Source organism: Rhamphochromis longiceps, linkage group LG12 (assembly GCF_057381845.1).
Source record: "Rhamphochromis longiceps isolate RC_006_pf linkage group LG12, R_longiceps_female_GT1.1, whole genome shotgun sequence".
NCBI lineage: Eukaryota > Metazoa > Chordata > Actinopteri > Cichliformes > Cichlidae > Rhamphochromis > Rhamphochromis longiceps.
The window spans coordinates 6,204,200-6,219,710 of record NC_140568.1 but is presented as its reverse complement, the minus strand read 5'-3'; the positions used below and the strand labels follow the sequence as shown (position 1 = coordinate 6,219,710).

General features: G+C 39.2%; 1 protein-coding gene across 4 annotated transcripts; it reads right to left on the bottom strand.

Moving 5' to 3' along the window:
• Positions 1 to 600: 600 nt before the first annotated feature.
• On the bottom strand, positions 601 to 12,337 carry LOC146656702 (uncharacterized). Of its 4 annotated transcripts, none has more exons than XM_085424468.1 (5): positions 11,219 to 12,337; positions 10,757 to 11,073; positions 10,363 to 10,548; positions 2,633 to 2,703; positions 601 to 710 (listed from the first exon to the last, which is right to left on the bottom strand). In XM_085424468.1, the coding sequence occupies exons 1-5, from the start codon at positions 11,854 to 11,856 to the stop codon at positions 708 to 710; spliced, it is 1,215 nt and encodes a 404-aa protein (XP_085280594.1). In that variant the 5' UTR covers positions 11,857 to 12,337; the 3' UTR covers positions 601 to 707. The 4 variants fall into 4 exon arrangements, with proteins under 4 accessions (XP_085280594.1, XP_085280592.1, XP_085280593.1 ...); XM_085424465.1 differs by lacking the exons at positions 601 to 710; positions 2,633 to 2,703 and adding exons at positions 5,687 to 6,503; positions 6,574 to 6,634; XM_085424466.1 differs by lacking the exon at positions 2,633 to 2,703.
• Positions 12,338 to 15,511: the final 3,174 nt, after the last annotated feature.

Sequence of the window (15,511 nt, the reverse complement as noted above, 5' to 3'; positions counted from 1 at the left end):
CCGGTGGGTGTATAAGGCTGCAGCAGCTCAGAGAGATAAGATGGGGCTAGGCCAGAGCTTCCCAAAGTGTGGGGCCCGCCTCCTAGGGGGGGGCGCAGAGCCATTGCAGGGTGGGGGGAGGGGGGCGGTATGAAAAGGGGAAAAAAACAAAATGCTTGGACACTGCTAGCACGGGGCGCCTACACAAACGCAAAGCAGGAGATGAAGCATCGCTGAATAGGTTTCCAAACCAACTTTATTCCAAGCCAAAGACTAGAAAATATGGTGAAGCATATCTGCCCTTTGGTTTCACCTGCACAAGCGCTGAGGTAGGTCTCCCCTGCAGAATTGGTTTTCCCTTCGTCGGGAGCAGCGCTGGGCTGTTCAAATCACGGACAAACAGTATCCCACATTCTTGATTTTTAGTTCACAAACACTTGTTGTAATGACTAACTACTCCTGACATTTTGGAGACGTTAGCTCTTTATACAGTAAAGTTAGAGTGGGATACAAAAAATATCAGGCTGATCCTGCCACGATTTGTTCCCCCGGTTCAAATCACGGAATAACAGTATCCCACTGTGACACACGCTAGGCACAGATACACCCACACACAGGTCGTTGTCATCAGATCCCACATTTATTAAGAGTGTGCACTGAATTACAACAGAACACCGTCTGACAGCGGTCGGTTTCCCCAGCGTCTCTCTCCTCCGCTCCTCTCCACCTCACTATATAAAGGAAAGGAAAACCACCATCAGTCCAAAATCGCCATCAGCTGTTCTTACCAGCATCGCCCCGTTGAGCTCACTGCACCACTCCTCCCCTGCAGCCGCGCCCCGGACCACACCTCCGCCACACCCACAGTTTATGTTTTTAATCCCATTTTGCACAGAGAAGCATTTTTTGAAAAATGTATTGATAGCAATGCTGAATATTATTACACAGTAAAAAAAACAACTACATGTAAAATTACACCGTAGGGGTGTATGTCTAAGGAGCTCAATGAGGTAGCTTGGAGCTATATCGTTAATAATTCGGAAGGTGAGCAGCAGGATTTTGAATTGAATGCGATACTTAACGGGAAGCCAATGCAGGTCGGCAAGGACAGTGGGTGATAGAGGCATTACATCGGTCTTTCCATCACATTTGTGGCTTCTTCTCCGCTGCTTCTAAGTGGAAATTGGTACATTTGACTTCACTACAATTATCTGACATCTTTAGTTGTTATTTTACAGATGAAGATTTGTGCTCATGAAACGCATGAAGTACAATTTTGTTTCTGTAGTTGATCAATCAGTTATTTGACTTGCATGAATTCAGCAACTATTATTATATGTTAAGTCTTTAAAAGTACTTACTGTTGATATTATTTTCTGTAAATTGTTCAAAATCATAAATGTGTGAGAAGCACTCAATCAGGGGCGACTCCAGCATCAAACCTTTAGGAGGGCTCAGCTCAGTCTTAATGTCATGCTTTTAGTGTTGCCTTCAAAAGAAATGTAATTTTTGGATGACCTACAGCAGTGTCTAAGAATAACAGATTTTAATATAATACATCAGCTTTACGGTGGTCACTTTAGTTTAAAACCCGATGCAATGGCACAGTCATGTTGACAGTAAATTTCAAAAACAGTTTAAGAAAAAGCAGATCAGAGGAGAAACCTGCACGGCATTGTTTCAGTCTCTTAACCACATAGAGGCAGGTCCACCAAATCATCAAGTATTTAAAGTACCATTATACAATACAGACAGTTCAAAATCCCCCTGCGACTCCACGTACCTGCACAAGAAGCAAACTGGTAATAGAGCTGATTTTAAATGACAGCTTTTGAATTCATGCAAACCCAAACACTTTGTTGTGCAGACTCAGCACAGAGACTCGTGTACACCAATTCAGAGAGTGGAGAACAGATTTGTAGTCTGTCACATCAGTATAGTGGCATTCATCCTGTTCAAGTTTACAGTGATGTGAATGTTGCTAAATGCTATTATTCACATTAATAGCAGAGTGCTACTGAAAAGCACACAACGCATCCATTTAATGCATGTAGATGTTGTGAAAAATCCACCTGATCTCTGTTAGTTCCAGTCTCTCTGTCCGCGCTTCCTCTTTGTACTGACAATCACACACAAACATTTTATATTCAACTAAAAAAATAACAAAAAAAATATGTATATATTCTTGTAATAATTATTTTAAGAGCAGTTTCGGATCATCGTTTGATAAGAGCATAGCACCCTGCTTAGTTATGAGCGATCACCATAGATGAATGTGGGCAAAGCAGAAGTGACATATATGTAGCCAGGTGGAAGGTCTTTATTATCGGACATGTCCCTGACTTTGACTTCATGTCCACTCTTACCTGTTTCTTATGTGTGCTGTGTTCCTCCATCTTTCTCCCTTTTTCTCCCCAGCCATGAAGTCTTTTGAATTTTCACTCAATAACAGCACCTTTTAAAGTTATTTGTTTTTATTTATTTAAACATATAGTAAAATTAATATAAAGTGGTACATGTTATGCACTACCTAAAGTGTGAAGTCACAGAATGATACTATTTAGTGCAGTTTTTAATCATTACCAGTCTTCATCTTAGAGCTTGTGCTCTTATTGTGCCATGATGTCTCCTTTTAAACTGTGTGGATATTCACCTCTTCTTCATCCTTCCTGTTCCTTTCACCAAACTGCTCACTCTTGTTCTCCTCTGATCTCACTTCCTGTTCTGGTTATAAGAAGAATGCAGTCAGCATGTGTCAAAGACACTCCCTTAGATTAGATATTTAACATTTTATTTATCAACTATTTTATGCACTAAATCAATCAATTATTAAACAAATATCATATTGTAGAAAAGCAAATAATAATGCACTAAGCAGTTTCATGCCACAAGAGCTAAATGGTCACTTCACTGTATTTATTTCCCACAAACTACTATACCTAGGATCTTCAAGTTTCCACTATAATTCATTAATCTGCAGCGACTGTAGAACATAAAGTATATTGACCTCTATTGCTTTCTTTATGACTTGGCCTGAATACACACACATACACATCTTTGAATAGCACAACAAATGAGGTAATTTTCCATGTGTTTTAATAGGTTTTAGTGATTTATGGGTTTTATGTATGTGTGTGTATTTTGGTCTTCAGTGTAAATTTATACAAACTGTAATTTTTTCAGATGAAAGATCCATTATTTAATGTTGCTTTATGTTGACTCTATGGAGAATAAAGCCTTGCATGAGTGTTGCTATTTTTAATTGTGGAGTGGAAGACCTACTGTACTTGTTGTTTAGTCTGTGATCTGAATGCCAAATTTAACCAAATTGAAAGCAAAGGTTACAGCTGGGATATTCCACACATTTGAAAGACTCATTGTGTAACTCAGATGTTTATGAGCTTTGATCACTCCAGCATAATAATTATCATGTAACTGCAAGAAGACTTAATGAAACTGAAACAATGCACCCTAACACAGGCATTTGAACTGTACGCTAAGGAGTGCATGAAGTGTACCTCTACAGCTGAAAAGAGTTTGACTCTATAATTTCTGGATCTACTGATTTGTTTCTGATGTATCTCTTCTTTTATTTAGCCTGTATTTGTATAGTGCTTTACTAGTCCCTAAGGTCCCCAAAGCGCTTTACACAACCAGTCATCCACCCATTCACACACTGGTGATGGCAAGCTACATTGTAGCCACAGCCACCCTGGGGCGCACTGACAGAGGCGAGGCTGCCGGACACTGGCGCCACCAGTAGGCAACAACGACCCAAGGACACAACGACCGCGGCCGTACAAGCCGGGGCTCGAACCGGCAACCTTCCGGTTACAAGGCGAACTCCCAACTCTTGAGCCACAATCGCCCCATTATGAACAGAAAGATGATGAAATCCTCTTTATTTGAGAAAATGTCCTTAAACTATTTTTCCTCCTTCTTACTGAGTTTCCAAGCTACCTCTTTGTTAAGTGAATAAACTATTTGAACAAGAAAGATATCATGGCATTTATGATGATACTGTGTGTGTGTGTGTGTGTGTGTGTGTGTGTGTGTGTGTGTGTGTGTGCGCGCGCGCGCGCGCGCGCACGCGCAGAGGGGAGGTCAAGACAGGAGCTCGCTGAGTTGACCTGGTACATCAAGTTTGGATTTCCCCAGTTATTGGTAAACAAAAAAGATTTAAACTTAAAAGATTTTGAGTTCATGCACACTAGAAAAAAAAAAATTCTCTTCATCACAATCATTTGTTTAAAAATATGGCTATTTTACTGATCTATGGTTATTATTAAAGAGGAAGGAAAGAAGAAGAGGAAGCCTGAGCCCAGGTTCTGTCCATTTTCATAACAAGTGACAGCACAGACATCTGAGCTTTTTCGTCATAAAGATTGTGATGTGAAGCATCAGCAGGTAAAGTGTCGTTAAAGTGTCACTTCAATAATGCTGCTGGGAGAAAGAAGTGTTGACACATACTAGTTTTGAATAAAAGGTTTAAAACACAAACAGTCGAATCCTAGGTGTTGCTTTTAAGCTTAAAGAATATAATAAGTTCTAAGACAATTCAGTTTACTTCTTACTGTCCATGTTGTGTTGTGGTATTTACTTTATCATGAATGTACGCTACTTTGTTCTAGCGACTGTAAAAAAATAATTGTATTCATGAAATAAACTAGACTTTCACAGTCTGCATCTTCCACAGTTTTTATGCTTTTTTTCCACTCCAAGTTTGACACAAACCCACAGACAACCAGAGTTAACTAACTATGTGAAGCAATCACAGACACTGTAATGGCAGATTTTTCTAATAAACACAATCAGGTTAACATTAAGGTTTAACATTGAAGGAGATTTGTTCCATAGTCACAGTTATACTTGTATTTCCTTTACTTACATCCAACACTACTATGTTCTGTTTCAGTCCAGGTGCTGGCAGTTTATCCTTTGTTGTTTGGACAAATAAGCTTAAAGCTAAACCTTCATGTTTTTGATGGGAAAGTTTGTTAAACCATTGCTCAACTTATGTCTGCATGAGAGCAGATAATTATGATGTACTTGTAAAAAGACTTGATAAGCAGGTCACAGCTGAATCAAGGGGTAATAAAAATAAGACCACGCGGTCTCAGCACGACTACACATGCAGTGGGTTATCGCACACATTTGAAAGACTCATTGTGTAACTCAGGATGTGACCCCTTATAAAGGAGACAGAGAAGTTCTGTTGTTCAGTCAAGTAAAACCTGGTGAAAGCGCAATTCTAAGACTCTGGTCGTTGCTTAAGTGTATAGATAAAAAATCTTTTCTTCATACATTCTTTTCTTACTATATTAGTATAATCGCCAAATCGATCATTTAATATTTATCTCCTGAAACGATCTACATTAACTTTTTATCCCTAGAAATGTGTTTCCAGAGTCCCAGGTTTAGTGACTTCCTGTCCACCATCACATTAGCCGAGTAGTTGTCAAATTTGAGGGGAGCAGAGAAGATCAGACACCAGTCAGCAGGTCAGAGGCCATCTCTCATTTCACAAATCAATCACTTGATTTATAAATGGAACAAACACCCCATCAGACCAGGTAATGACCCATTATGAGACAACAGCCGTCTGAGAGGAGATGTTCTGTATCACAAAACATGGGAAACAAACAAACTCTAGGCATTCTGAAATATATAAAGCTCAACAAAAAAAGACAACCATATCAGATCCTGATGTAATTCATGTTGTTGTTGTCTTTATTAGTCATTTAAAAAGAGGTCCAGAAAAAGTGTCCAGGAAGAGATTCTACTATTTATGCAGCACTGCCCCCGTGTGGCCACAAAGACACACAACAGCTTCATTTCTCAGCCTGTTGCCTTCTTTTTCCTTCATGATGTAAACAGTGAATGAACCGAAAGAAGTCAACCCATAAACTGTTAAACTGATACAACAATCATGATGATTATGTAACAAGTTGTAGTTGACTTTCTGGTGGTCGTTTTGGTATACAATTTAAAAGCCATTTTCTTTTATAAATACACCATACACTTTGTTCTTGACCATTTCTTTTCCTCATATCCTTAACGGACAGTGGAGGAACACTACATCTAGCTTCTGTTTAACATTTATCCAGGCGCCCCCACACTGTACCTCTACAGAAACCAAGGGAGAGACAGACACACAAAGATTTCCACTTGAATCTTGATCTCAAAATAGAAAAAGTTTTATCACAAAATAATTACAAGAGCACAAATAAAAACTCGAAACCAAAGACAAATGAAATAAAAGGGCAAGGCCCTGCGACTGAACACAGCACATCTTGCACACCTTTAAAATTCACAAATTTCAGTTTTCTTTGTCAGTCTGTGGTATTAAAAAAATCTCAACATGATGACCAATGTTTGACCTTTCACCTCTAGCATAGTTTTCTCTGGATTTCAATCTGGCCACTCCTGAAATGACATTTATCAGTGTATGTACAGCATCCATTTTTGGTTTAGACAGTCTGACACAGACCGTCTCCATGGCAACCTCCGAGACTCTTCTTTTCCTAAAAAAAAAAAAAAGTCTCTATATGACCACCAACAAACCTGTTACACCATATTTTTTCACCAGCTCACCTTTGCTGAAGGTTCTCATACAAATCTAAACATCTTTTGAGAAAGTCCACATCACTCTGATCTGTAATGAAAACAGAAAAACAATGACAACACCAGCAGAGGCCTCCGACATAAACCTGGCAACATAAATCTAGATAACTTTGCTTATTTATCTCTTAAAACATTCAACAAAGATTAAAAATTCTAACAAATATACCAATATAAATATATATTCCAGAAACAGGACATTCCAGTTAGATCCTCTCCAAACTTATACTGGGCGGCTCAGCCCATCATCCACTTTCACAAAACAGAAAGCCGCCTGATACAACAGCCCCAAAAGTGACAAAAATCCACCTCCAAAAAGCAAAACTTCTCATAATGGAAAAACAAAAAAGATTGTCAATCCTATCAAACACTTTCTCTTAATCTAAAGAAATTATTCCAACATCAAACTGTACAATTTACAAATAACTACCAAGTCTCTCATGAGAAAACTCTTGTTCACATTAGAGCTGTGTGGTACACAGTACGACTGATCTCTGTGAGCGATTCATTTCACAAAGTGTTTCGGCCTGGTGGCCAGTACTTTTGAAGGAAGTTAGTAATCTGTGCATAACAGAGCCACGTCTCCATTTCTAAGCAGAGACAAATCTCTGTTTTTTAGGGAGAAGAGAGAGCCCCACATGATGGCTCGATGCCAGTAACAGTCTTTTACAGAAGTCTGCAGGCAGCCCACCCTGTGCAGGAGCCAGCTGACCAGCAGCAGCACTAATCTCCTCCAAAGAAAAGTTAGCATCCAGGACAGCTCTGTCCTCAGAGCTCAGCTGAGGAAGCCCCTGCAGCAGCTTCTCCACTCAAGCTTTATTACTTTACTCCATCCCTAACATGGTGGTGTAAAAGTCCACGGCATACTGACCTGCTCTGCATCCAGGAAAAACCACTAACGCCACATAAACTACGCTAACAACACCATACACAATTACACTAACTCATAATCAGCCTCACAACACACCACACATAAAAAAAACACAACTTTCAGCCAGACAAACCACACAGTCCACCAAACTTCCATCATTCACAAGAGAGAGGGAGAGATATAAAACGAGAGAGTTTAGTGGATGTGTGTTTGTGTGTGTGATACACACAATTTATGAATGTACTCTCCAATAAAGGTTATGTAGTTGATGAAAAGTGGGTTAGATTAAATGTTTACATTTCTTGTGCATGAAGTAAACTATAATATTTATATGTAAAATTCCACACCTACACCTGTGCGCCCTCACACTGCAGCACATTTTACTCCCCTGGTTGCAGAAACCATTCTATATTTTGTCACAGCTGCAAAAGAAGCTCCACTCAAAGAAACTCAAAGTTGATGGAGAGGAAGAGATTTCAGAACATGAGGCAGGAAGGTGGGGAGAGACTGAGGCGGTATGGCACACAGGAAACGGTCGAGGGCAGACTCAAACCCAAGCTCCTGCAGTGGGAACTCTAACGTTTAGTACATGTGTCCCCACTCAGCCAGGTGAGATATAGCAGAACCATCAATTCAGAGTCTGACAGTAAGGGTGAAGACGAGCCTGACTGTTGGTCTGCTCCAAAACAAGCCCATAAGCAAGCTTTGAAATAATATGTTACAAAAGTGTGAAACTGCGACATGAAATTTGATTTGAAAATGAAATTCATCCTGATCAGGAGCTGTTATGATCTAAATGGTGTTCTAGATCCAGTAAGCATTCATTCAACTTGTATGCAGCAAAATTAAAAATAAGTTACCACATGTTGTTTTTTAATTTGGTAAATAATTGATAAAATGTTAAAAGTACTGGTCGTACCTTAGCCACATGTTTTTTCTGTGTCCTGAGCTACAAGGTTTCTGGACAGGGTATTTTGCTATTATGTCAACTGTTCTTGGGGTAACTCTTCATCCTTGTCCTCTGATTGCTGTATTTGGGATTCCTGTTCGCTCACTTACACTTGATTCCACACAAAAGGATATTATAGCCTTCACATCCCTATTAGCGAGACGTCTAATATTGTTGCATTGGAAGTCTGTTAAGTATCCTACTGTTTCCCGGTGGCTTGAAGATGTCATGTTTTTTTTAAAACTTGAAAAAATTAAATATACGTTGAGAGGTTGCACAGCCAAATTTTTTCACAAGTGGCAACCCTTTATCTCTTATTTTGCTAGTCTAGAGGTATTGCCTGTTTAAATCTACTTTTGTTACTGTTATATTCCTCTAATATGTTTGATGGTTGTGTTGATCTGTGTGGGACTGGGGGGCGTTGTGGTTTGTTTGTTCATATATATATATATATATATATATATATATATATATATATATATATATATATATATATATATATATATAAAGAAAAGACAGACGGAGTCAGACTCCTGCAGTATCTGAAGTGCTATATATATATATATATATATATATATATATATATATATATATATATATATATATATATATATATATACACATACACATACATATATATACACATACATATATATACACATACATATATATATACACACACACACTTAGGAAAATGAAGAAAGGTTGACTGTATTTCGGTAACTACTTACAGAAAAAGATTGATGAGCAGAAAAAAAGAAACAAACTTTAATTGTTTCTGATTAGAAGCTGTACAATCCGGACTGACTTTAACAAATGTGCTATAGGCTCACCTGGAAAATAGTGAGCTTTAAAAGACTGATTTTGTTCCAAAGGCTTGCACAGACCTCAACCAATCCTAAGGCTAATTAGCACGGCTAGAATTTTAAAAACATTTGTTAAATGATGTCATTGCTAACATATACCTGTTTTAGAGCATGGTGAGTAGCGAGAATGCAAAGTTATTGTTACCTCTAAAAAGAAAAATGTGAAGATGTGATATTAGCACGAGCTATATAGTATCTCCAAAAGTTGATTCTGTTCATCTGGACTTTACGTTTTGTGGGAAAAACGTTTCGTCACTCATCCAATTGACTTCTTCAGTCTCAGCTGACTGCAGGTTTCCCCAATCTTATAAACAGTGCATGTATATGGTTACCTGCCCCCTTGCAAAACTTTGCTAGACCCGTCCCTGCACAGTTACCAGCTGTCAGTAAAAAAGGATCCTGATGTTATTTGTCTCTCAGAAACAGTTCATAACTTCCCTTCAACTTATTCATGTCACCTAAAAGGTAAACCTGTTTCTCCATCACCTGTTCAGCTCTGATGATTCAGTAAGGACATCTCCTGGTTTCATCTTCACGTTTCCCTCTCACCATATATCCAAACCGATATCATGACCAGCAGCTGTTACAGCTGTGGCTCCAGCCAACATCAGCTGATACTAGAAAGTAATATTAAATAAATTCTAATAGCAGCTGATCAAGTTTTAACCTGCTGCTGTTGTTTAGAGCGACCACCGCTGGTTTCCTCTTTCTGGCTCGAAATGCGTGATAAACAAACAAGAGAGAAAAGCGATCAGCTGATCATTGATCAGTTTCATCATTTAAGTAGCAACAGGAGAGAGAGGGAGAGAGAATGGGAGAAGAAGAGGCAGCTGGCCACGTAAAGACACAGAAGAACTCCAGCTTTGTGTATTTTTTTTTCATTCAAGCTGGACATTCAAGCACACTTTACTTTCTGAACCTTTTGTTCAGTTTCAGCAAGAGCTGGTTTTCTAAATTAACAGAGGCAATCCGACTTCGTTTGGCTGTGAAGAGTAGACCAGCACAGCTAAAAAGTCGTTCACACGCAGCAGAAGCAGGCAGAGCTGTGTTCAGTTTAAGAGAGAGGTTTTTGATACCTGAGAAGGAGTGCAGCAGCTCCATGGTGTCTGTGGCACAAGCAAGGTAACCATCAAGCTCAACTGCACTTTGCAGCCTTCTGGAGATTGGTCTGGAGAAGAATTCATCTTCATCAGATGACTCTCTTTGCTGATCCTCACTCTCATGCTCTGTCGTTTCAAGATGTTGTTTGATGTATGTCAAGGCTGTAATTGCAAGTAGATAACACAATTTTGTTATTTAAATTTCAGTGATTATTCCTGAACACAAATTTAAAAACGGCAAATTCTCAAAAAGGATTGTTTAGTATTCGGGACAGACCATCAATAACTTACAATGTATTAGGTGAAATACTCACTTAAGCATGTGTTCAAATGTAAAAATACACAAAAATGGGATCACATGAATCCTTACCAGCCTCTGTTACATCTGCTCTGTCAGTCCAGGAAGTCTTGAACTTGGGTAAGAGGACTGCAGCTGCAGCCAACTCTGGATCCTCCATCATCGCTCCAAAACGCTTTTGAAGGCCATTTTGCAGGACTCTGATGAGTGGCACGCATGTCTTGCTTGATGTCTCCAGCCTGCTAAGTTTGAACAGTAGTTGTTGGATTACTGGCAGGAGCCATCCCATAAAGGAAGTGGACTCAGACTGAAGAATGTTTGAAGCTTTCACCAGTGGCTTCATGGTGGTACAGTACTCCCTAAGGAATGCAACTTCTGCAGGACTCAACCTGTAAGACACAACAACAAAACCCACCATGACTATAACAGGGATCTTCTGATTTAATATTAAGAGTCTGCTCACGTTTTTAACCATCCATTAAGGAAAATTCACAAGATTTGCAACCATATTGGTAGGTGTCCAATTTTACTCACATTTTCACCTTGAACTCCTCACAAATGCTCCTGATGGCATTTTCCCCCTTCTCATCAATGATGCGTATTATCCTTTCAATGGCAAGGTAGGTTGAATTCCATTGTGTTGCATTGGGACGAATGATCTGTAGCTCACACTTGTCCTCTACCACTTCATTAGCCAAATGAGATCGGCCAGTTTTGTTCCAAATGGCCTGGCATTTTGCAAAGCATGCACGGGAGAGCCTCTCGTAGGTTTCATTCATGCTCTCTGCTAGGGCAGCATCAGATGTTGCCACAAGGTTTAGCAGGTGACATGCACATCGCTGATGAGACGGGAGTTGATACTCCAAACCAGAGTCTTCATCAAGAATTGCACTTGCCTCATGGTAGTCAATATGGTCAGTCAGGTCAATAGTTTCTGGGTCTGTTTCATCTTCAGCTTCATCTGCATCATTTTGTGCCCCAAACAGTGGATCCAACTTTGTCAAGGCCTTCCACATATCAGTTGTGGTTCTTACAACTTTGCCTCTAATCTTGTATTGGCAATGGATATCATCAAGCGCACCAGCAAGCATGTCAAATGTGTGAGACCCTCTCAATCTTTTGCATGCTGGTGCTACAGATCTTCTTTCCAGGGACTCTTCCTCCAATGGCATGTGACTCCAAGGTAACTTTTCTGATGAGCTGACCAACAATCAGTAGTGGTAGCAACAAATTTGACTTTATCCAATGCTGCAACCAAAGTCATCTTCATGTGATCAGCAGCTTCACAGATTCTGGCACGGACAGTGGGTCTGGAGAGGACTTTGGCTTGAGGTTGTAATGTGGTAACCAATTCTTTGAAAGATGGCTGTTCTACCACTGCAAATGGCTGTAGACCCTCACATATGAAATTGATGACAAGCATGTCAACAGTTGCTTGTGGAACATGTTTGTTTGCAGCTCTCAACATCAGGTCTGGTAACTTGGCTTGTGTATTTGCTGAGAGCTTGTTTGGTGTGGCTGTGGCCTTTCGCTGACGAGATGTTGATGCCACAGTGATATTGTACTGCTCAATCTTCGATGGATGTTTCCTCTGTAGAGATAAATATTATCATACGTCAGGTTCATACATTACTTCATAACATCACTGTGATTAACACTACAGGAAAACATTTTTAAAACATCATTCAACTAGACATGAGCTAATCTTTGATTGTTTAGCATAGTATAAAAGAGTGGTGAATTTGGTCAAATCTTGCAGATATATTGCTGTATTTATTTACAAATGTAAACCAATTTTGAACGATCATTGCGAAAAACATGAATTTCTGTATACATTCCAAGTTCTGTAATCTGTATACTATCTGTAAAAAGAGTATCGACCAATGTATCAGTATCTAAATTTTTAAGTCCTTTTTATCAGTATCACCCTAAAGTTTTCAGTATTAGTCAGGTTCTAAAAATACTAAGAGAGCAAAATATGTGTATATAGCAAATGTAATTTAAGGAAAGGGATCACATACACAAAAATGCTGCCCATACAGCTAACAAATAAAAACAATCCACATTATGTTCTTTAAAAAAAAATATCATATTGGGAAACATATAACCCTACTGATTAAAACCCACGTCGCTATGATAGACCTATATCAGGCCAATCCGGTTGTTCAGTGATGACGCCACGAATCCTACTTCCGGGTCTAAAGTAGTCTGCGTTTAATATGGCTTTTGTGTTGTTAACATGTTTAATGTTATGTATTTTCTTCTATTTGATCTCAAAAGAAAGGGAGGTCAACAGGGATCACTGACTGTCAGTGATCCCTGTTGACCTCCCTCGGCTTTTATTACCGCTAATCATTTATTTAAGCTCAGTTTTTAAAACCTTAGGATGTAACTACAGCCCAGCCCATGCAGCAGTATATGAATGACTAACCTCGTATTTTGGATGGATTATCTCAGTTGTTCTCCTCGCGTATAGGTGTAACGGAGAAACAGCCAATCAAATCGCAGCTTTTCGGGCATTGGAAAAAAATGGGTTTTTTTTTACACTGAACTGTCTGAGCGCGGGTTCGAGTCCTGGTTGGGACAAAGGTTGTGTTACATTATCAAAAGTTAAACACCATTTTCAATTTACTTATTGTGGATAACATTTATTTTTCACTTTGCTTTTAATTTTTATTTCATTATCATTTTATTTAGATTATATAGTGTTATGGCCTGTGGAGCAATTTTTCTGCATTACGTACCTATACTGTCATAACTCAGACTGTATCATGACAGTCTTGAGATGATACATACCAGACATATAGTCTACAATTATGCAGACATCCAACTTTTAATAAAAAGACTAAAGCTAAAACTATAATACAGATACATTCTGATGACATAGAAAATGATGCTTATACATAATTTAAACAAGGCATGTCTGTAATAAGTCATCTGTCTGCTTCCTGGTGGCTGTTAGTTTATATCTATTCATTTTCCAGCACAAACTCAGTACTGACATCATTACTTTATTCCAGTCATGCTCTTGCCAGCCTCCACTCTGCATGCTTTAAATCTGTTGCTCTTCTGCTTCTACCATTCTGTGTTTCAGATCCTCAGCTATGCAGCCCGCCTCCTCTCCTTTCTCCTCCTCACCGTGGTCACTCAGAACCCTGTCCCAGCCTCCATCTTCATCACTACCAGCATTTTGACTCTGGGGTGTGGCTTATGCAAAATCCTGTCACTGCTGAGATTTCTTCTGCTATGATGGGTCATTGGAGTCTAACTGCCTAACAGTTACATTTATTTCTGTATCTCAATAAATCATGTTCGGTTTTTCCACATGATCTCTCCTTATTGAACTGCTTTTGTAGATAAGCTTCAAGCCAGAAAGCAACAATACCTAAACCAAAAATATTATCATCAGAAGTGAGAAAGTGTCTGGACTATCTCCAGCTGTGTTGCATGTATTAAAGATAACTTCAGACACTGTCTGGTTGTCATGTCTGAAACAGGCCGTATAGTCACACAGATAAAAGACAGCAGTCATGTTTCTAATATTACAAATCAACCAGAAAGATTATAAAGATAAAAGCTGTGAGACCCCACTAGAGAAAGGATGGCTTGTTATCATTACATGAAGTGATTTAGAAATAATATGTAAGCTTTCAGGGCTGCACTCATAGTTTTTTAAAACTGATTACCTGATGGTGAGCACACACAGGTATATAAACATACAGGTGAACTCTAAGAGGTTATAAAGAAGAGAGCTGTGCTGCTATTTTTACAGAACACAATTTATTCACATTTTTATATTTACAATCAGTTTTTATTTATATAAACAAAATAAACATTACAAAAGTAGAACAAAACTATCTTATGTACAATATCAACAGTTTCTCCCCTATTTCCTCTTTTCTTCCACCCATCTTTGTCTCTCTGCCTCGTAGAAAGGAGACTCCTGAATCTCCTTCCAGGTGCTCTTGGCTCGTGAGCCAAAGCCAACCAGCTGATCATCCTCAGAGGCTTCTGCAGCAACACTCACTCTGCTGGTCTTGCAGTTCAGAAGAGTCTTTATCTCTGTAAAGCTGAGGGCATACTGTACAAATGAATGCAAGCTCTCCTTGCCATGCCCTTCTTCCACAGAGGTCCCTGCAGCCTCTTCCTTCTGGAGATCTTTGATCAGGTACATGGTGTACCCGACATCATTCCCCAGAAGCCACCGGAAAGATTTCCCTTTATACTTTCCAAACTGCAGAATGTACTCTCCCTGCACTTCCTTCATGTCAGACTCATCCCCTCCTCTCTGATAGATGACAGTCAGAGCATTCTGATGTACAACATCATCCCTCACAGGTGCAGACTTGTCCTGCAGTTTGGGGTCATTTTTAATCCGTCGAGCTTCTTTTGACGGGTCCTGGAGAAGGTATCCAAGTGGCCCCTTGCGGAACAACCACAGAGATTTTCCCTGGATATGGCGCAACTTTCTTCTGCATCTTGACAAGCAGTGAAAAAATAAACAATTATATTAAACAAAATTGATTCCAAACACAAACAAAGACATTTCAGGTTATAATCTTGCTGCTGGGTTTACACAGCAGGATACAGGAGAACAATAACGAGACTCAATTTGAAAGAACATTGACAACATTTGGGATAAAAGTGTTTTTTCCTCCAGGTATAACAAACTGTTCTGTCTGTAAATAAAAACCTTTCATGGTTGAATGATTATTGGCATATCTGCAAAATTTGTGGTAACTGCTTAGTAGTCATGGCACATAAGAATTGCTGGTAGATTAACAACATATATGTATTTAAGCTATCGTGTTTATTCATACACGAGTG

What these genes read in the sequence shown, in the direction of transcription:
- LOC146656702 (XM_085424465.1), bottom strand. Translation starts at nt 11,856, where the DNA reads ATGCCATTGGAGGAAGAGTCCCTGGAAAGAAGATCTGTAGCACCAGCA. An exon ending in AGCAGATGTAACAGAGGCTG is followed by an intron (nt 10,549 to 10,756) that starts GTAAGGATTCAT and finishes TTGCAATTACAG; the next exon opens with CCTTGACATACATCAAACAA. An exon ending in GCTGCTGCACTCCTTCTCAG is followed by an intron (nt 6,635 to 10,362) that starts GTATCAAAAACC and finishes TTTTCATTACAG; the next exon opens with ATCAGAGTGATGTGGACTTT.